A 22,950-nucleotide genomic window follows, 5' to 3' on the forward strand; every position below is an offset into this window, starting at 1 on the left:
TAACATTAGCTCCCTTAAAGGACCAGCGCTCTCTCTGTCTACCAGCTGTGTGTCCTTCTGTCATTAGCATTAGCTCCCTTAAAGGACCAGCGCTCTCCCTGTCTACCAGCTGTGTGTCCTTCTGTCATTAGCATTAGCTCCCTTAAAGGACCAGCGCTCTCCCTGTCTACCAGCTGTGTGTTCTTCTGTCATTAGCATTAGCGCCCTTAAAGGACCAGCGCTCTCCCTGTCTACCAGCTGTGTGTCCTTCTGTCATTAGCATTACCTCCCTTAAAGGACCAGCGCTCTCCCTGTCTACCAGCTGTGTGTCCTTCTACCATTAGCATTAGCTCCCTTAAAGGACCAGCGCTCTCCCTGTCTACCAGCTGTGTGTCCTTCTACCATTAGCATTAGCTCCCTTAAAGGACCAGCGCTCTCCCTGTCTACCAGCTGTGTGTGTCCTTCTGTCATTAGCATTAGCTCCCTTAAAGGACCAGCGCTCTCCCTGTCTACCAGCTGTGTCTCCTTCTGTCATTAGCATTAGCTCCCTTAAAGGACCAGCGCTCTCCCTGTCTACCAGCTGTGTGTGTCCTTCTGCCATTAGCATTAGCTCCCTTAAAGGACCAGCGCTCTCCCTGTCTACCAGCTGTGTGTGTCCTTCTACCATTAGCATTAGCTCCCTTAAAGGACCAGCGCTCTCCCTGTCTACCAGCTGTGTGTGTCCTTCTACCATTAGCATTAGCTCCCTTAAAGGACCAGCGCTCTCTCTGTCTACCAGCTGTGTGTCCTTCTGTCATTAGCATTAGCTCCCTTAAAGGACCAGCGCTCTCCCTGTCTACCAGCTGTGTGTCCTTCTACCATTAGCATTAGCTCCCTTAAAGGACCAGCGCTCTCCCTGTCTACCAGCTGTGTGTGTCCTTCTGTCATTAGCATTAGCTCCCTTAAAGGACCAGCGCTCTCCCTGTCTACCAGCTGTGTGTCCTTCTGTCATTAGCATTAGCTCCCTTAAAGGACCAGCGCTCTCCCTGTCTACCAGCTGTGTGTGTCCTTCTGCCATTAGCATTAGCTCCCTTAAAGGACCAGCGCTCTCCCTGTCTACCAGCTGTGTGTGTCCTTCTGCCATTAGCATTAGCTCCCTTAAAGGACCAGCGCTCTCTCTGTCTACCAGCTGTGTGTCCTTCTGTCATTAGCATTAGCTCCCTTAAAGGACCAGCGCTCTCCCTGTCTACCAGCTGTGTGTCCTTCTACCATTAGCATTAGCTCCCTTAAAGGACCAGCGCTCTCCCTGTCTACCAGCTGTGTGTTCTTCTGCACGTGTTCTTGTGGATCCTTCATTAAGCTCATTCTCATCAGCAGGTTCTAAGCAGAACTCCACTTGGCTGCAAGAAAGTGGATGAATAGTCAATAAATCAAATAAGACGTGTAACTGACTGAGAGTCAGTGGGGGGCGCCACTGAGCTGACATCTCATGTCTCACTACAATAACAGATATAATATCACATTACTAACTAGTCCCAATGGAGGAAAACAACTCAAATCAAGAGACAAGTTACCTTAGCAAGTAACTAGTTACTCTGTGTTCTCAGTCAGTCGTCAAATATACTTTACCGAATGGACCAATGAGTCCTGGAACAGTCCTGGAACAGTCCTGGAACAGTCCTGAGACAGTCCTGGAACAGTCCTGGAACAATCCTAGACCAGTCCTGACACAGTCCTCGAACAGTCCTGGATTAGTCCTGAAATAGTCTTGAGACAGTCCTGGAATAGTCCTGGGATGGTTCTGAAATAGTGCTGGAACAGTCATGGAACAGTGCTGGGAAAGTCCCGAGACCATGGGCTACGTCACTAACAGACCATGGACTACCTCAGTAGAAGACCATGGACTACCTTACTAACAGACCATGAACTACCTTACTAACAGACCATGAACTACCTTACTAACAGACCATGAACTACCTTACTAACAGACCATGGACTACCTTACTAACAGACCATGAACTACCTCACTAACAGACCATGGACTACCTCACTAGAAAACCATGGACTACCTCAGTAGAAGACCATGGACTACCTCAGCAGAAGACCATGGACTACCTCACTAACAGACCATGGACTACCTCACTAGAAGACCATGGACTACCTCACTAACAGACCATGGACTACCTTACTAACAGACCATGAACTACCTCACTAACAGACCATGAACTACCTCACTAGAAGACCATGGACTACCTCACTAACAGACCATGGACTACCTCACTAGAAGACCATGGACTACCTCACTAACAGACCATGGACTACCTCAGTAGAAGACCATGGACTACCTCACTAACAGACCATGAACTACCTCACTAACAGACCATGGACTACCTCACTAACAGACCATGGACTACCTCACTAGAAGACCATGAACTACCTCACTAACAGACCATGGACTACCTCACTAACAGACCATGGACTACCTCAGTAACAGACCATGGACTACCTCAGCAGAAGACCATGGACTACGATGGAGAGACTTCCTGAGGAAGACGATGGAGAAGCTGAGAGACTTCTCTCCCTCCCTCTCTCCCCCTCTCTCTCCCTCTCTCTCCCTCTCTCCCTCCCTCCCTCTCTCCCTCTCTCCCTCTCTCCCTCTCTCCCTCTCTCCCTCCCTCTCTCTCCCTCTCTCTCCCTCCCTCTCTCCCTCTCTCCCTCCCTCTCTCTCCCTCTCTCCCTCTCTCCCTCCCTCCCTCCCTCTCTCCCTCCCCCCCCCCCTCCCCCCCCCCTCCCCCCCACCCTCAGATCCAGAGAGGACAGAGCCTGGTCATGTGACCTGCAGGAAGGTCCCCCTGTGGGGATGCAGAATGAGATGCTGTTGTGATTCCCCGGTGTCCTCGTCCCTGCAATCAGCCGTCATGGAGGGACGCAACGATACGGCGGGAAAAGCAGACGTCATTAGAGCGGCGGTGGCGTAATCCCAGTGGTTAGGTGTATCTGGGATTATCCTTCCGAACACACGTTCTGACGCCGTGGTTCTCTGAGGGTTCCCGTGGAACCACATGAAGGACAAACACTGAAGTGAACGTAGCAATCAGGAGACGAGCACTAAGGACAGACGTGGCTGGAGCCCGAGGAGGAGGGGACAGGACGCCAGCCATAAAGGACACATTTATTAATGCGTCCTGCTGGGAGCAGAGTGCAGCAATTCCATCTTGTGATGACGCCCCCCCCCCCCCCACCCCCCTCCGGCCCCCCCTCCCCCCCCCCTCCGCCCCCCCCCCCCCCCTCACCCCCCCCCCCCCCAGACTGCATCGTTCCCTCAAATGCAATCAACAATACATAACATGGAATCACATTCTTCTGATAATAATCTACAATTGGCGAGAGGTGTTTGTATAAAATTACATACTCAGATGAATCAGGGCTGACAGAGCGTCAGGCTGGCGCTCTGTCAGCCTGGCGCTCTGCCAGCAGCCTCCAGCTCACCTTGATCACACATCAACACGACGACATTAAGCGTCCAAAGCGGCGGCTGCTCTCATTCTGAACGTTGACGAGTTGAGGAATCGCTCCCAGCTGGAGCTCCTTCCAGAGGCCTCGGGAAGATTTGCCGCTCTAAATTGCCGTCATCCAGAGGAATGAATTTCTGTCAGAGTCGCCGCCTAGAGCCGCCGCCGGCACAGCAGGAGGTCATTTAAATGTAAAGGAGATGGAGACGGATGTTCAGGCGTCGCCGGGGCAGAAAGGTCACTACCATTCCTAGTCCACGCTCACGCTCACAGATTACTGGTGAAGGAACGTGGTGCTTTTAAAGTGAGTCAGCACTGACAGCAGGTCACAAGTGGCTGATCACGGCCCCCTGCGGAGCGAGCGGCGGCGGCGGCGGCGGCGGCGGCGGGAAGACATCCAGCAGGAAGCACAACACCCCCACACCATCAAATACCCCCCATTACAACTTCCCACTGTCACTCACAATCTTTTCTCACCACTGGATTCCAGCAGGATTGTGAAGCACAATCACAAGGACACGGTGACACATTAAAGCAGAATTGATGGAAGGTTCAGAGCACTAGTAGAGCACCAGCAGAGCACCGACAGAGCACCAGCAGAGCACCAGCAGAGCACCAGCAGAGCACTAGCAGAGCACCAGTAGAGCACCAGCAGAGCACCAGCAGAGCACCAGCAGAGCACTAGCAGAGCACCAGTAGAGCACCAGTAGAGCACCAGCAGAGCACCGACAGAGCACTAGTAGAGCACCAGCAGAGCACCGACAGAGCACCAGCAGAGCACTAGCAGAGCACTAGCAGAGCACTAGTAGAGCACCAGCAGAGCACCGACAGAGCACCAACAGAGCACTAGCAGAGCACTAGCAGAGCACTAGCAGAGCACCAGCAGAGCACTAGTAGAGCACCAGCAGAGCACCAGTAGATCACCAGCAGAGCACCAGTAGAGCACCAGTAGAGCACCAGTAGAGCACCAGTAGAGCAGCAGCAGTGTCAGTCTCACCGGGGAGTTTCCTCAATCACTTTCATGACACTGAATCACAGCAGCAACTACTCAGAGTCAATAGTGAGTACTTAGTGAATACTGGTTGGTTAGTCAATAGTGAGTACTTATTGAATACTGGTTGGTTAGTCAATAGTGAGTACTTAGTGAATACTGGTTGGTTAGTCAATAGTGAGTACTTAGTGAATACTGGTTGGTTCGTCAATAGTGAGTACTTGGTGAATACTGGTTGGTTAGTCAATAGTGAGTACTTAGTGAATACTGGTTGGTTAGTCAATAGTGAGTACTTATTGAATACTGGTTGGTTCGTCAATAGTGAGTACTTAGTGAATACTGGTTGGTTAGTCAATAGTGAATACTTAGTGAATACTGGTTGGTTAGTCAATAGTGAGTACTTATTGAATACTGGTTGGTTCGTCAATAGTGAGTACTTAGTGAATACTGGTTGGTTAGTCAATAGTGAGTACTTAGTGAATACTGGTTGGTTAGTCAATAGTGAGTACTTATTGAATACTGGTTGGTTCGTCAATAGTGAGTACTTAGTGAATACTGGTTGGTTGGTCAATAGTGAGTAATTTGTGAATACTGGTTGGTTAGTCAATAGTGAGTACTTAGTGAATACTGGTTGGTTAGTCAATAGTGAGTACTTAGTGAATACTGGTTGGTTAGTCAATAGTGAGTACTTATTGAATACTGGTTGGTTGGTCAATAGTGAGTAATTTGTGAATACTGGTTGGTTAGTCAATAGTGAGTACTTAGTGAATACTGGTTGGTTAGTCAATAGTGAGTACTTAGTGAATACTGGTTGGTTAGTCAATAGTGAGTACTTATTGAATACTGGTTGGTTAGTCAATAGTGAGTACTTAGTGAATACTGGTTGGTTCGTCAATAGTGAGTACTTAGTGAATACTGGTTGGTTAGTCAATAGTGAGTACTTAGTGAATACTGGTTGGTTAGTCAATAGTGAGTACTTAGTGAATACTGGTTGGTTCCAGGTCCTTCTGGTCTGCGCCGCTCCAGATTCCTCCTGCTGTTTGTTTGTTTGTTTGTTTGTTTGTTTGTTTGTTTGTTTGTTTGTTTGTTTGTTTGTTTGTTTGTTTGTTTGTTTGTTTGTTTGTTTGTTTGTTTGTTTGTTTGTTTGTTTGTTTGTTTGTTTGTTTGTTTGTTTGTTTGTTTGTTTGTTTGTTTGTTTGTTTGTTTGCTTGCTTGTTTGCTTGCTTGCTTGCTAGATCGGGACAAGATGCATGAATGAACAATCAAATACAAAATTGTACACAAATTGTACACGTGCCAGATTGTAGCTGCTCTTTTCCGTCTGTAAAGCAATACAGCGTGTACAGGAATACTAACCCAATCCAGAATACCTCGAGGTAGAATGAGAGCAGGACTGATTTACTTTGAATGTTGAAGTTGTCTTTTAAAGGAGATGGGGGGGGGGGGGACTAAAACCCTGAGTCCACTGCTTCCTCCAGGGACACTGAGGACAGTCCTGGAGGACATCCAGCTGTATGTTTGACAGGGTATAGCATCATGTGGGATATTGTAATATTCCGAGTACCACTATGGCTCAGTACCGGTTGTAAAGCTGAATGTAAAATGAGTCTGGGCCGTGAGACGTCCCCTGATATGTGCTGGTCTTGTAGGACAGGAACAGTTCTACGTGTCGGCCCTGAAAACCCCCGATGAAAACCCAGCGTCAGCAGGGAGGAGGACTGAAGGCCGAGCGGCGCCGACAGAAAAGGCCCAAAAGTCGACCTTCAGAATAATTCTGCTCCGTCTCCCACTGCCCAGAATCTGGTCCAACCAGGTGGACGCTGAGGGCTTTTGTCCCCGAATTGAATGAGAAATGATTACAGTGATAAGCTCAGCGCCAGCGGGCTGGAAATCACTATGTGCCAGCTCCCCCACCCTCCATCACAAGTCACGCTTCAGCAGCGACTCACCAGAGTGTGCTCGGAATCAAAAGGGTCCAATGCAATTTTAGACACTAAGATAGGGGGACAGCGGCGGCGCTGGAGGACCGCAGAGTGTCTCTGATTGCCAAACAGGAAAAAAAAGAAATGGTTATGGAAATCCAGCGACCAGAGTGCCATCTTAAATAGCTGCTCTGGGGAGATTGTGTCCGTCTCGTCAGGACGGGTCCAAATCAATAGATGGTACAATTCTCTTATTTCACAGTGTCAGAAAAGATGAGACAATTCTTAATACCAGTCCTCCTGTCTGTCCCTCAGAGACAGCATGTCTCTGCTACTGAGCTCCTTCCATCACATTTAAACTCTCTGTGTGTCCACTTCCTGTCCAGGTCCGCTTCCTGTCCAGGTCTGCTTCCTGTCCAGGTCAGCTTCCTGTCCAGGTCCACTTCCTGTCCAGGTCAGCTTCCTGTCCAGGTGCTCTTCCTGTCCAGGTCCGCTTCCTGTCCAGGTCAGCTTCCTGTCCAGGTGCTCTTCCTGTCCAGGTCCGCTTCCTGTCCAGGTCAGCTTCCTGTCCAGATCAGCTTCCTGTCCAGGTCAGCTTCCTGTCCAGGTCAGCATCCTGTCCAGGTCCGCTTCCTGTCCAGGTCAGCTTCCTGTCCAGGTCAGCTTCCTGTCCAGGTCAGCATCCTGTCCAGATCAGCTTCCTGTCCAGGTCAGCTTCCTGTCCAGGTCAGCTTCCTGTCCAGATCAGCTTCCTGTCCAGGTCAGCTTCCTGTCCAGGTCAGCTTCCTGTCCAGGTCAGCATCCTGTCCAGATCAGCTTCCTGTCCAGGTCAGCTTCCTGTCCAGGTCAGCTTCCTGTCCAGGTCCACTTCCTGTCCAGGTCAGCTTCCTGTCCAGGTCAGGTCAGCTTCCTGTCCAGGTCAGCTTCCTGTCCAGGTCCACTTCCTGTCCAGGTCAGCTTCCTGTCCAGGTCAGCTTCCTGTCCAGGTCCACTTCCTGTCCAGGTCAGCTTCCTGTCCAGGTCAGGTCAGCTTCCTGTCCAGGTCAGCTTCCTGTCCAGGTCCACTTCCTGTCCAGGTCCGCTCTGTCAGAATAACCCAGAAGTGTCGGTGCTGGTGTTCCCTTCAGGAGAGGTGCGTCTACCTTTGAGGCCAAGGCTTCTGCACTCTCTCTGCACGTCCTCTCCGTCTCCAGATCCTCCTGAATGGCGGAGACCTCTCCAAGGACCATCTGAGACACTGGGGACAGACAAGAGCAGGGGATGTGAAGTGAGAAGGTGCTGAGGGGGAGCATTCCTCCTCTCAAAGGGACGGTGACATCATCACATCCAGAAGGCGTGGCTGTCTGCAGCTCTACCGAACCTCTACTGATCCTCTACCGAACCTCTACTGATCCTCTACCGATCCTCTACCGAACCTCTACTGATCCTCTACTGATCCTCTACCGATCCTCTACCGATCCTCTACCGAACCTCTACTGATCCTCTACTGATCCTCTACTGATCCTCTACCGAGCCTCTACTGATCCTCTACCGAACCTCTACCGATCCTCTACCGAACCTCTACTGATCCTCTACCGATCCTCTACTGATCCTCTACCGATCCTCTACCGAACCTCTACTGATCATCTACCGAACCTCTACCGATCCTCTACCGATCCTCTACTGATCCTCTACCGATCCTCTACCGAACCTCTACTGATCCTCTACCGAACCTCTACCGATCGTCTACCGATCCTCTACTGATACTCTACTGATCCTCTACTGATCCTCTACCGATCCTCTACCGAACCTCTACTGATCCTCCACCGAACCTCTACTGATCCTCTACCGATCCTCTACTGATACTCTACTGATCCTCTACCGAACCTCTACCGAACCTCTACTGATCCTCTACCGATCCTCTACTGATACTCTACTGATCCTCTACCGAACCTCTACCGAACCTCTACTGATCCTCTACTGAACCTCTACTGATCGTCTACCGAACCTCTACCGATCCTCTACTGATCGTCTACCGAACCTCTACCGATCGTCTACCGAACCTCTACTGACCCTCTACTGATCCTCTACTGATCCTCTACTGATCCTCTACCGATCCTCTACCGAACCTCTACTGATCCTCTACCGAACCTCTCCAGAACCTCTACAGATCCTCTACTGAACCTCTACAGAACCTCTACTGATCCTCTACTGATCCTCTACTGATCCTCTACCGATCCTCTACCGAACCTCTACTGATCCTCTACCGAACCTCTCCAGAACCTCTACAGATCCTCTACTGAACCTCTACAGAACCTCTACTGATCCTCTACTGATCCTCTACTGATCCTCTACCGATCCTCTACCGAACCTCTACTGATCCTCTACCGAACCTCTCCAGAACCTCTACAGATCCTCTACTGAACCTCTACAGAACCTCTACCGAACCTCTACTGATCCTCTACCGAACCTCCGACAGAACCTGAAACAGGCTCATAGGACGGGTTCTGAAACACATGAAGAAGACCACATTCACACGGACCAGGAGCCAGCACTCACAGGCGCCCCCTAGTGTTCACACATTGAAATGAGCTCTTCATTTACCTTTCAATGGGCCTCAAGTCTTCTAGTTCTGATTAGTTGATTCTAGTTGCTGCTCCTCATTTCTATTCTGTTTTTAAATCTTCAGCTCGTCACACATCGAAGTTCTGTGAACTGCTGTGCTCCAGTAGATGACTAGTAGATGACTAGTAGATGACTAGTAGATGACTAGTGAAGAGGCCTTGGTTGGGTTTGTCAGCCGGGTAGTTTCATTGGACTGGGTTGGTTATTTGTTTAGTATGTTGTGTTGTTTGGATTGCCTGGGTGATTGGTTAGTTGTTTGATTGACTGGGTGATTGGTTAGTTGTTTGATTGACTGGGTGATTGGTTAGATGTTCGATTGACTGGGTGATTAGTTAGTTGTTTGATTGACTGGGTGATTGGTTAGTTGTTTGATTGACTGGGTGATTGGTTAGTTGTTTGGATTGCCTGGGTGATTGGTTAGTTGTTTGATTGACTGGGTGATTAGTTAGTTGTTTGGATTGCCTGGGTGATTGGTTAGTTGTTTGATTGACTAGGTGATTAGTTAGTTGTTTGGTTGACTGGGTGATTGGTTAGTTGTTTGAGTGACTGGGTGATTGGTTAGTTGTTTGAGTGACTGGGTGATTAGTTAGTTGTTTGGTTGACTGGGTGATTGGTTAGTTGTTTGATTGACTGGGTGATTAGTTAGTTGTTTGGTTGACTGGGTGATTGGTTAGTTGTTTGAGTGACTGGGTGATTGGTTAGTTGTTTGAGTGACTGGGTGATTAGTTAGTTGTTTGGTTGACTGGGTGATTAGTTAGTTGTTTGGTTGACTGGGTGATTAGTTAGTTGTTTGGTTGACTGATTGAAGGCCACACTAATGAGCATGTCTTTTTGAAAGCGGTGTGTGGCAGAGAGACGAGGCAGAATGAAGGAGGAGACGAGGACACCAGGAGGGAGACGGACAGGACGGAGCCTGGAAGACGCTGTGGTCAAGAGTTTGACTTGGTTTGGTTTAAGGAAGTATGTGGACTGAAAAGTCAGCATGGCCCCCGATGGAACCCGACGGTGTCCAGGGTTCCTGCCTGGAGGTGTTCTCCAGACATCCTGGAGGTGTTCTCCAGACATCCTGGAGGTGTTCTACAGACATCCTGGAGGTGTTCTCCAGTGTTCTCCAGACATCCTGGAGGTGTTCTCCAGACATTCTGGAGGTGTTCTCCAGTGTTCTCCAGACATCCTGGAGGTGTTCTCCAGACATCCTGGAGGTGTTCTACAGACATCCTGGAGGTGTTCTCCAGTGTTCTCCAGACATCCTGGAGGTGTTCTCCACTGTTCTCCAGACATCCTGGAGGTGTTCTCCAGACACCCTGGAGGTGTTCTACAGACATCCTGGAGGTGTTCTCCAGTGTTCTCCAGACATCCTGGAGGTGTTCTCCAGACATCCTGGAGGTGTTCTACAGACATCCTGGAGGTGTTCTCCAGACATCCTGGAGGTGTTCTACAGACATCCTGGAGGTGTTCTACAGACATCCTGGAGGTGTTCTCCAGACATCCTGGAGGTGTTCTCCAACACATCCTGGAGGTGTTCTCCAGACATCCTGGAGGTGTTCTCCAGACATCCTGGAGGTGTTCTACAGACATCCTGGAGGTGTTCTACAGACATCCTGGAGGTGTTCTACAGACATCCTGGAGGTGTTCTCCAGTGTTCTCCAGACATCCTGGAGGTGTTCTCCAACACATCCTGGAGGTGTTCTCCAGACATCCTGGAGGTGTTCTCCAGACATCCTGGAGGTGTTCTACAGACATCCTGGAGGTGTTCTCCAGGCATCCTGGAGGTGTTCTCCAACACATCCTGGAGGTGTTCTCCAGACATCCTGAAGGTGTTCTCCAGACATCCTGGAGGTGTTCTACAGACATCCTGGAGGTGTTCTACAGACATCCTGGAGGTGTTCTCCAGTGTTCTCCAGACATCCTGGAGGTGTTCTCCAGACATCCTGGAGGTGTTCTACAGACATCCTGGAGGTGTTCTCCAGACATCCTGGAGGTGTTCTACAGACATCCTGGAGGTGTTCTCCAGGCATCCTGGAGGTGTTCTCCAACACATCCTGGAGGTGTTCTCCAGTGTTCTCCAGACATCCTGGAGGTGTTCTCCAACACATCCTGGAGGTGTTCTCCAGACATCCTGGAGGTGTTCTCCAGACATCCTGGAGGTGTTCTCCAGGGAGGTGTTCTCCAGACACCCTGGAGGTGTTCTCCAGGGAGGTGTTCTCCAGACATCCTGGAGGTGTTCTACAGACATCCTGGAGGTGTTCTCCAGTGTTCTCCAGACATCCTGGAGGTGTTCTACAGACATCCTGGAGGTGTTCTCCAGTGTTCTCCAGACATCCTGAAGGTGTTCTACAGACATCCTGGAGGTGTTCTACAGACATCCTGGAGGTGTTCTCCAGGGAGGTGTTCTCCAGGGAGGTGTTCTCCAGACATCCTGGAGGTGTTCTACAGACATCCTGGAGGTGTTCTCCAGTGTTCTCCAGACATCCTGGAGGTGTTCTACAGACATCCTTGAGGTCTATGGACTGGGAGTGTCAGTGTGTATATAAAGAAATGAACATGGAGGACGACAGAGGACACTGTCTCTGGGGATTCCCTCCTGAAAGACATGAGCAGGTAGAGGACGCTGTGGAGCTGCTCAGGTGATGATGTGAGCTTCATTAACAGAGCAACCAGTCCCCTGTCCACACCACCGTCTCTTTCACTGTCCATAACACTGTCCATACCACCGTCTTTTTCACTGTCTCTTTTACTGTCTCTTTCACTGTCCACACCACCGTCTCTTTCACTGTCTCTTTCACTGTCCCCACCACCGTCTCTTTCACTGTCTCTTTCACTGTCTCTTTCACTGTCCATACCACTGTCTCTTTCACTGTCCATAACACTGTCCATACCACCGTCTCTTTCACTGTCTCTTTCACTGTCCACACCACCGTCTCTTTCACTGTCCCCACCACCGTCTCTTTCACTGTCTCTTTCACTGTCCCCACCACCGTCTCTTTCACTGTCTCTTTCACTGTCCATACCACCGTCTCTTTCTCTCTTTCATTGTCTCTTTCACTGTGTCTTTCACTGTCCATACCACTGTCCATACCACTGTCCACACCACCGTCTCTTTCACTGTCTCTTTCACTGTCCATACCACCGTCTCTTTCTCTCTTTCATTGTCTCTTTCACTGTGTCTTTCACTGTCCATACCACTGTCCACACCATCGTCTATTTCACTGTCCATACCACTGTCCATACCACTGTCCACACCACCGTCTCTTTCACTGTCTCTTTCACTGTCCATACCACTGTCCATACCACTGTCCACACCACCGTCTCTTTCACTGTCTCTTTCACTGTCCATACCACTGTCTCTTTCTTTCTTTCATTGTCTCTTTCACTGTGTCTTTCACTGTCCATACCACTGTCCACACCACCGTCTCTTTCACGGTCTCACTCATCCACTGTCTCTTTCTCTCTTTCATTGTCTCTTTCACGGTCTCACTCATCCACTGTCCCTTTCTCTCTTTCATTGTCTCTTTCACTGTGTCTTTCACTGTCCATACCACTGTCCACACCATCGTCTATTTCACTGTCCATACCACTGTCCATACCACCGTCTCTTTCACGGTCTCACTCATCCACTGTCTCTTTCTCTCTTTCATTGTGTCTTTCACTGTCCTTCACGGTGTGTGTCTGGTCCCACCGGCTGGAGGACAGACAGTGTTGTAACTCCACTGTCAATGGAGATGAATCCACAGAATCTACAGGTACAATAAATCCATTCATGTTAAATTAGGTGTAGTGGTGATTTAAAAACCATGTCAGATAATTCCTCCAAATGAGTGTGAATGATGGTGAAGTGCTCACTAGTCACAGCCGTTGCACACTGTCTTGGCTGTAAGGACAAATGTCTCTGCGTCTTTCTGAAGGAAATACGAGGTGAGTAAATTATGAAAAGCTGAGTTGTGTCAGAAAGGAATGTGTGAGTTTACAGCCGTGCACTACAGGAGCTCACTAGTGTTCAGCCTTCATGGAGGTGACGATGGAACACTGGACTGAATGACGCCTTCATGTCAATACAAGTTAAAAAGTCGAGTCCCGGTCATTCAGCCGGAGGAGAAAACCAGGAAGCAAACAAAGAGCTGATCAGGAGTTTCTAAACGAGTGGGAGAATAACGCTGACTCTTCATTTCATTGCCACGTTAATTGAGATAAGAGTGCCCCAACACTTGACACTGAAGTATATTTCTGTTGGCCATTGTGTGCGCTATGGCAGTCGCCTCAATGGTGAATGACCTGCGTGCACCATTACGGCTCGGATTTAAAAGGAAGTGAACTAAATGTTTTACCCAATGTTTCTTTTATTCAGATTATTTCCCTACCTTTTTACTTCCTCAGCCGAGGCCGAGGAAGTACACACTGAGTACACGTGGGAAACAAGTACAAGGAAGGACTGGGACTAGAAGCTGAAGTACACACTGAGTACACGTGGGAAACAAGTACAAGGCAGGACTGGGACTAGAAGCTGAAGTACACACTGAGTACACGTGGGAAACAAGTACAAGGCAGGACTGGGACTAGAAGCTGAAGTACACACTGAGTACACGTGGGAAACAAGTACAAGGCAGGACTGGGACTAGAAGCTGAAGTACACACTGAGTACACGTGGGAAACAAGTACAAGGCAGGACTGGGACTAGAAGCTGAAGATACACTGAGTACACGTGGGAAACAAGTACAAGGCAGGACTGGGACTAGAAGCTGAAGTACACACTGAGTACACGTGGGAAACAAGTACAAGGCAGAGTGCAGAGAGCAGAGGCAGAGTGACTCTTTGTTCACTATCATACATGTGATGTTGCACTTAACCGCGGGTGAAGGGAACCCCTCCCCCCCTCCCCCCCTCCCCCCCCTGCCCCACTCTCCCCCCCGCCCCACTCCCCCCCCCCCCCCCTCCTCTGCCCAGGTGGTGTCAGACAGTGGAAGAGAAGACGGGTGGAGGACCTCCATCCACCTGAAGCTCAGAAGGGAAGCAAACGTGAGAGAAGAAAGTCCAAGTTCACTTTCCTTCGTCCTCTCATGGCTGATCATCATCATCATCATCATCATCTGTCTCTCTACAGCACAGCTCTATAATCTGAACTAGAATCCTACAACACAGCTCTATAATCTGAACTAGAATCCTACAGCACAGCTCTATAATCTGAACTAGAATCCTACAACACAGCTCTATAATCTGAACTAGAATCCTACAACACAGCTCTATAATCTGAACTAGAATCCTACAGCACAGCTCTATAATCTGAACTAGAATCCTACAACACAGCTCTATAATCTGAAATCTGAACTAGAATCCATCAGTACAGCTCTATAATCTGAACTAGAATCCTACAGCACAGCTCTATAATCTGAACTAGAATCCATCAGTACAGCTCTATAATCTGAACTAGAATCCTACAGCACAGCTCTATAATCTGAACTAGAATCCTACAACACAGCTCTATAATCTGAACTAGAATCGTACAACACAGCTCTATAATCTGAACTAGAATCCTACAACACAGCTCTATAATATGAACACGAATCCTACAACACAGCTCTATAATCTGAACTAGAATCGTACAACAACAGATTATAGAGCTGTGCTGTGGGATTCTAGTTCAGATTTTAGAGCTGTAGTGATGGATTCTAGTTCAGATTATAGAGCTGTAGTGATGGATTCTCGTTCAGATTATAGAGCTGTAGTGATGGATTCTAGTTCAGATTATAGAGCTGTAGTGATGGATTCTAGTTCAGATTATAGAGCTGTGCTGTGGGATTCTTGTTCAGATTATAGAGCTGTATTGATGGATTCTCGTTCAGATTATAGAGCTGTAGTGATGGATTCTAGTTCAGATTATAGAGCTGTGCTGTGGGATTCTCGTTCAGATTATAGAGCTGTAGTGATGGATTCTAGTTCAGATTATAGAGCTGTAGTGATGGATTCTAGTTCAGATTATAGAGCTGTGTTGTCGGATTCTGAGCCAGACTGTCTGAACAGAGGACAGATCTATGCTCTTGAATCTAGAGGTGTTCTTTTGGGAATGTTGGGCTCAGCGACGTCTCTGGAGTTGAGACGAGGACTTGTTGGGGACACGTTCTTTCCACAGGTTGTGTGTCGACGGCTCCGGAGTGCCACTGCATGGTGAGTGGAGCGGCAGGTCTGCTCTAGCAGCTCCAGAGGAACGAGGCTTAACGCTGCGGGACGAGGACCAGCTGGCTCTAATGTGTTTGTGTTGGTGAGACGCCCAGCAGGAGGGGGACAGTGTCTTCAGGACGCTCCAGAGTTCTGATGAATCCTGCGCCACAGCCTGAACCACTGTTTGATCCACTGTTGACATGAGGGGTATTGATGAGCAGAGTGCCTTAGCAGAAGCAGGTAGCCTGATGTTGTTTAAAGCTGCAATCACACCTCAGCGGTGGCAGAGCGCCCCTGAAGGACGCTCTGCCACTTAACTAATTAAACATTGTGCCAGAGCCAGGGACAAATTAAGCATTAGTGCCATTGCTGCGGGCAATTCCTTCCCCCCGGTGACACCTCATTAAGAAGTTGATGAACGCCGATGCAGAGCGATATCCACGCTCCTCTGGCGCCTCAGCATCAGTCATTCAATAGCACTTAGCTGCCCCCCCCCCCCCCCAACCCCCCCCGTCCCCCCCCATAACGCGGCGGCCACACTCCACTGCCTGCGAGCGACGCCTTGAACTAAATGACACGTTAATTATAATTACTGGTAGCCGTGGTAAATAAACAGAGCGGGAAGCGTTGGGAGAGTGTGAGTCCACACGGGGCGCCGACACGTCAGCATTGGCAGTCTTAATTGTAAGTTTGGGCCTCCCCATCATCATCATCACCCCCCCCCCCCCCCCCCCCCCTTTCTTTTTTGTGCCCGTCTTTTTTCACCGTCCTCTCAGGGAAGACAGTGATTACCCCCGTGCCGACGTGCTGCATAATGGTATCAGCGCCGCCGGCGGAGCGGTGGATTAAATTGTATGTGCGGTGCGGTGGCGCCCTGATGAGGGGGGGCCGCTGCCTTTGTGGCGTTATCATTAGAACACAATGGTCATGTTGTCATCAACCTTGCCAGCGCCAATTGAAAAGGCATGATTGTGTGTCGGGGGCTTTTTCTCCTGTCCTCCCACTCCCCCCCCGCCCCCCCCGCCCCCCCCGCCCCCCCCCCCAGGCCCTGCTGCCCCACCCCCAGCCGTTTGCTTGTGAATAGGAGCAATTTTCTAAGAGCTATGAAATCACGTAATAGGTCCTAATATGCAGCTGCTTGGCGCTGAGGCCGCCTCTGCTAACGCGCCGGTCAAACACAAGCTGTGTTTTGGCTGCAGAATCACTGCAAACGTTTATTCACGTGAAAATCCACACAACTGTCAACGCCACAAAGACTCACGCTCTGCTCCCTCTTGTGACATGTGCTGCCCCGCTTCACATTCCGTCTGTGCTAAAGTGGCGTCGGCAGAGCATTCAGAGCATTCAGAGCATTCAGAGCATTCAGAGCATTCAGCCTGTGAGCAACATCATTCTGCAGAATGAATGCTGAGCCGGGAAACTCATTGGCAATGAGAGCCGCATCAGCAGCCGGTGCAATTCCAGGGCCATTACCCCGCCCTGCTGGAGTCTTCCTTCAGCTACACCTCCATTACAACAACACAGACAGGACGCTGCTAATGCTGCTGCTGCTAATGCTGTCGCTGCTAATGCTGCTAATGCTGCCGATGCTGCTGATGCTGCTGATGCTGCTGCTGCTAATGCTGCTGCTGCTGCTGCTAATGCTGCTAATGCTGCTGCTAATGCTGCTACTACTGCTAATGCTGCTGCTAATGCTGCTGCTGCTAATGCTGCTACTGCTGCTGATGCTGCTGATGCTGCTGCTGCTAATGCTGCTGCTGCTAATGCTGCTACTACTGCTAATGCTGCTACTACTGCTGATGCTGCTGCTGCTGCTAATGCTGTCGCTGCTAATGCTGCTAATGCTGCCGATGCTGCTGATGCTGCTGATGCTGCTGCTGCTAATGCTGCTGCTGCTGCTGCTAATGCTGCTAATGCTGCTACTGCTGCTGATGCTGCTGATGCTGCTGCTGCTAATGCTGCTGCTGCTAATGCTGCTGCTGCTAATGCTGCTACTACTGCTAATGCTGCTGCTGCTAATGCTGCTACTGCTGCTGCTAATGCTGCTGCTGCTAATGCAGCTGCTTCTGCTAATGCTGCTACTACTGCTAATGCTGCTACTACTGCTGATGCTGCTGCTGCTGCTAATGCTGCTGCTAATGCTGCTACTGCTACTGCTGCTGCTGCTGCTGCTGCTACTGCTACTGCTAATGCTGCTAATACTGCTAATGCTGCGGCTTCTAATGCAGCTGCTGCTGCTAATGCTGCTACTACTGCTACTGCTGCTAATGCTGCTAGTGCTGCTGCTGCTGCTAATACGAATGCTGCTGCTGCTAATGCTGCTGCTACTGCTGCTGCTAATGTGGCTGCTGCTAATGCTGCTGCTACTGCTAATGCTTCTGCTGCTAATGCAGCTGCTACTGCTAGTGCTAATGCTGCTAATGCTGCAACTGCTAATGCTCTTGCTGCTAATGTGGCTGCTGCTAATGCTGCTGCTGCTAATGCTGGAGATGCTGCTAATACTGCTGCTGATGCTGCTGCTACTGCTGCTGCTGCTGCTACTACTGCTGCTGCTAATGCTGCTGCTACCACTGCTACTGCTGCTGCTAATGCTGCTACTGCTGCTGCTAATGCTGCTTCTAATGCTGCTGCTGCTAATGCTGGAGATGCTGCTAATACTGCTGCTGATGCTGCTGCTGCTGCTACTGCTGCTGCTACTGCTGCTGCTAATGCTGCTTCTAATGCTGCTGCTATTGCTGCTGCTGCTAATGTGGCTGCTGCTAATGCTGTCTCTTAACCATCATCTGGATCTCAGCTGGCCCGGCTTAATAATCCAGTTGTCGATCTGTTTCCTTTGCTAATGCTCAGTGAGACGCCATGTTGGATGTGAGGTTTGGTCTGTCAACAGGTTTCTTCTTTGCTTTGTGGATCAGTGATTGGTTGGTCAGTAGGTCAGTAGGTCAGTAGGCTGATTGGATAAGAAGGTGCTGACCACTGCTGGCGATGTTCACTCCAGTCTGTTGATGGGGTGATGGAGGAGTGATGAAGGAGTGATGAAGGAGTGATGAAGGAGTGATGGAGGAGTGATGGAGTGAGAGGATGACTCACCTTGCTGGAACTCGTTCAGCTTCCTCACAGCTTCGTCACGCTGCTGCTCCACCCTCTTGTACTGAGACCAGAAGACAGGAAACATCACAACCTGCACGTCTGTCAGTCAACACCTACACCCACCTACACCCACCCACCTACACCCACCTACACCCACCTACACCCACCTACACCCACCTACACCCACCCACCTACACCCACCTACACCCACCTACACCCACCCACCTACATCCACCTACACCCACCTACACCCACCTACACCCACCCACCTACATCCACCTACACCCACCTACACTCACCTACACTCACCTACACCCACCCACCTACATCCACCTACACCCACCTACACTCACCTACACTCACCTACACCCACCCACCTAAATCCACCTACACTCACCTACACCCACCCACCTACACCCACCTACACCCACCCACCTACATCCACCTACACCCACCTACACCCACCTACACCCACCTACACCCACCTACACCCACCCACCTACATCCACCTACACCCACCTACACTCACCTACACTCACCTACACCCACCCACCTACATCCACCTACACCCACCTACACTCACCTACACTCACCTACACCCACCCACCTAAATCCACCTACACTCACCTACACCCACCCACCTACATCCACCTACATCCACCTACATCCACCTACACCCACCTACATCCACCTACACTCACCTACACCCACCTACACCCACCTACACCCACCTACACTCACCTACACCCACCCACCTACACCCACCTACACCCACCTACACTCACATACACCCACCCACCTACACCCACCTACACCCACCCACCTACATCCACGTACACTCACCTACACCCACCTACACTCACCTACACCCACCTAAACCCACCTACACCCACCCACCTACATCCACCTACACTCACCTACACCCACCTACACCCACCTACACTCACCCACCTACATCCACCTATACTCACCTACACCCACCTACACCCACCTACACCCACCCACCTACATCCACCTACACTCACCTACACCCACCTACACCCACCTACATCCACCTACACCCACCTACACCCACCTACACCCACCCACCTACATCCACCTACACCCACCTACACCCACCTACACCCACCTACACCCACCCACCTACACCCACCTACATCCACCTACACCCACTCACCTACACCCACCTACACTCACCTACACCCACCTACATCCACCTACACCCACCTACACCCACCTACACCCACCTACATCCACCTACACCCACCTACACCCACCTACACTCACCTACATCCACCTACACCCACCTACACCCACCTACACTCACTTACACCCACCTACATCCACCTATATCCACCTACACTCACCTACACTCACCTACACCCACCTACATCCACCTACACCCACCTACACTCACCTACACTCACCTACACCCACCTACTCCACCTACATCCACCTACATCCACCTACACCCACCCACCTACATCCACCTACACTCACCTACACCCACCTACACCCACATACACCCACCCACCTACATCCACCTACACCCACCTACACCCACCTACACCCACCCACCTACATCCACCTACACCCACCTACACCCACCTACACCCACCTACACTCACCCACCTACACCCACCTACACCCACCCACCTACATCCACCTAAACCCACCCACCTACACCCACCTACATCCACCTACACCCACTCACCTACACCCACCTACACTCACCTACACCCACCCACCTACACCCACCTACATCCACCTACACCCACCTACACCCACCTACATCCACCTACACCCACCTACATCCACCTACACCCACCTACACTCACCTACACCCACCTACACCCACCTACACTCACTTACACTCACCTACACCCACCTACATCCACCTACACTCACCTACACCCACCTCCATCCACCTACACCCACCTACATCCACCTACACTCACCTACACTCACCTACACCCACCTACATCCACCTACACCCACCCACCTACATCCACCTACACCCACCCACCTACACCCACCTACACCCACTTACACTCACCTACACTCACCTACACCCACCTACACCCACCTACATCCACCTACATCCACCGACTGACCAAGCGACCAATCAGTCCTGAGCTCACGCAGTAATCCTGACAACAAAGACCAAGTAACCTGCAAGCATTAGCATCAGGGCTGTAGCTCAGCAGCATTAGCATTAGGGCTGTAGCTTCGTAGCATTAGCATCAGGGCCGTAGCTCAGCAGCATTAGCATTAGAGCTGTAGCTCAGTAGCATTAGCATCAGGGCCGTAGCTCAATAGCATTAACATCAGAGCAGTCGCTCAGTAGCATTAGCATTAGGGCTGTAGCTTAGTAGTATTAGCATCAGGGCTATAGCTCAGTAGCATTAGCATTAGGGCAGTAGCTTAGTAGTATTAGCATTAGGGCCGCAGCTCAATAGCATGACCATCAGAGCAGTAGCTCAGTAGCATTAGCATTAGGGCTGTAGCTTAGTAGCATTAGCATCGGGGCTATAGCTCAGTAGCATTAGCATCAGGGCTGTAGCTTCATAGCATTAGCATTAGGGCTGTAGATTAGTAGCATTAGCATTAAGGCTGTAGCTCAATAGCATTAGCATTAGGGCTGTAGATTAGTAGCATTAGCATTAGGGCTGTAGCTCAATAGCATTAGCATCAGGATTGTAGCTCAGTAGCATTAGCATCAGGGCGAACCAACCAACCATCACTGACCTCCATGGCAGCTTCCTGCTGGTTTCTCTGCAGAGCTTCTTCCTCCTGGTCGGACACACAGATCAGTGAAGAGGCTTCGCTCCTCTTCCTCTTTATAACCTTAGAAACCTGTGACTCCTCTTCCTCTTTATAACCTTAGAAACCTGTGACTCCTCTTCCTCTTTATAACCTTAGAAACCTGTGACTCCTCTTCCTCTTTATAACCTTAGAAACCTGTGACTCCTCTTCCTCTTTATAACCTTAGAAACCTGTGACTCCTCTTCCTCTAATGTGGCGTTTCTACCCCGTTTGTCCTGCAGGGCGGCTCCAGTGAGGAGCCTGGTTTCCCTGAGGGTCTGGGACCTGGGGGTCCCCCTCTCCTGGGGGGCTCTGGTGAGGAGCCTGGTTTCTCTGAGGGTCTGGGACCTGGGGGTCCCCCTCCCCTGGGGGGCTCTGGTTAGGAGCCTGGTTTCTCTGAGGGTCTGGGACCTGGGGGTCCCCCTCTCCTGGGGGGCTCTGGTGAGGAGCCTGGTTTCTCTGAGGGTCTGGGACCTGGGGGTCCCCCTCTCCTGGGGGGCTCTGGTTAGGAGCCTGGTTTCTCTGAGGGTCTGGGACCTGGGGGTCCCCCTCCCCTGGGGGGCTCTGGTTAGGAGCCTGGTTTCTCTGAGGGTCTGGGACCTGGGGGTCCCCCTCTCCTGGGGGGCTCTGGTGAGGAGCCTGGTTTCTCTGAGGGTCTGGGACCTGGGGGTCCCCCTCCCCTGGGGGGCTCTGGTTAGGAGCCTGGTTTCTCTGAGGGTCTGGGACCTGGGGGTCCCCCTCCCCTGGGGGGCTCTGGTGCTGCTTCCTCCGGGCAGAATTTTCTTAAAAAGATGTTTTTAGAAAAAGAATAAAATAGAATTGAATATCAACGTTTCCACGGTCGACACCTCGTGAGGAAAACTCTTCTTCAAAGTTATTTCTGTTGGTTCCTGTTTCCTGCTGGATTGGATGAGCAGTTCTTCTTCTTCTTCTTCTTCTTCTGACGATGATGATGATGATGATGATGATGAAGAGAAGATACAGAAGCAACAGAAGACTGCATGTCCTTGTGGCGCCACCATATGTAATAACGCTGCATTTTGTAATAACATTTGACCTTATTATTCCAGTTATTACAAAATGCAGATTAAGAGATTAAATGCACTCCGTGGCACGAACCGGCTTAATTTACAATCTGGTTTAATTTAAGAAAACAGAACTGGCTGCTGGAAATACTGCTACCAGGTTCTACCAGGTTCTGGTTGGCAGAACATGAGCAGATAGAAGAGTGACACACTCGTTATTAAACATAGAACCATGTCTACGGATGAAGGAGAACATGTACGACATGAAGCACCAGATTATTACATTTCCTTAAAAAAAGAAGTGGAACAGCCACATTTTGTAATATCTGTAATACAGCAATATTACATAATGAAGGTGTATTACATGATTACATATTTCATTCCATAATGCGGCTCCAGTCCGGTTGCTCCAGTCCGGTTGGTTCCCTGCTCCAGTCCGGTTGGTTCCCTGCTCCAGTCCGGTTGTTCTAGTCCGGTTGGTTCCCTGCTCCAGTCCGGTTGGTTCCCTGCTCCAGTCCGGTAGGTTCCCTGCTCCAGTCCGGTTGCTCCAGTCCGGTTGGTTCCCTGCTCCAGTCCGGTTGGTTCCCTGCTCCAGTCCGGTAGGTTCCCTGCTCCAGTCCGGTTGCTCCAGTCCGGTTGGTTCCCTGCTCCAGTCCGGTTGCTCCAGTCCGGTTGGTTCCCTGCTCCAGTCCGGTTGGTTCCCTGCTCCACTCCGGTTTGCCCCAGTCCGGTTGGTTCCCTGCTCCAGTCCGGTTGGTTCCCTGCTCCAGTCCGGTTGGTTCCCTGCTCCAGTCCGGTTGCTCCAGTCCGGTTGGTTCCCTGCTCCAGTCCGGTTGGTCCAGTCGGGTTGGTTCCCTGCTCCAGTCGGGTTGGTTCCCTGCTCCAGTCCGGTT

At 50.5% G+C, this 22,950-nt stretch overlaps 1 protein-coding gene across 1 annotated transcript in view; it reads right to left on the reverse strand.

Moving 5' to 3' along the window:
• Nucleotides 1-21,052, reverse strand: part of shtn1 (shootin 1) — a 65,062-nt gene extending 44,010 nt beyond the window's left edge. The window contains exons 1-3 of the mRNA XM_080493907.1: nucleotides 20,976-21,052; nucleotides 18,228-18,288; nucleotides 7,526-7,620 (exon numbers count right to left, since the gene is read on the reverse strand). Of these exons, the coding sequence (XP_080350033.1) occupies nucleotides 7,526-7,620; nucleotides 18,228-18,288; nucleotides 20,976-20,981 (162 nt within the window). The 5' untranslated portion in view covers nucleotides 20,982-21,052. The remainder of the gene's footprint in view (nucleotides 1-7,525; nucleotides 7,621-18,227; nucleotides 18,289-20,975) is intronic.
• Nucleotides 21,053-22,950: the final 1,898 nt, after the last annotated feature.

Source organism: Lipophrys pholis (assembly GCF_963383615.2).
Source record: "Lipophrys pholis genome assembly, contig: SCAFFOLD_28, whole genome shotgun sequence".
Classification (NCBI taxonomy): Eukaryota; Metazoa; Chordata; class Actinopteri; order Blenniiformes; family Blenniidae; genus Lipophrys; species Lipophrys pholis.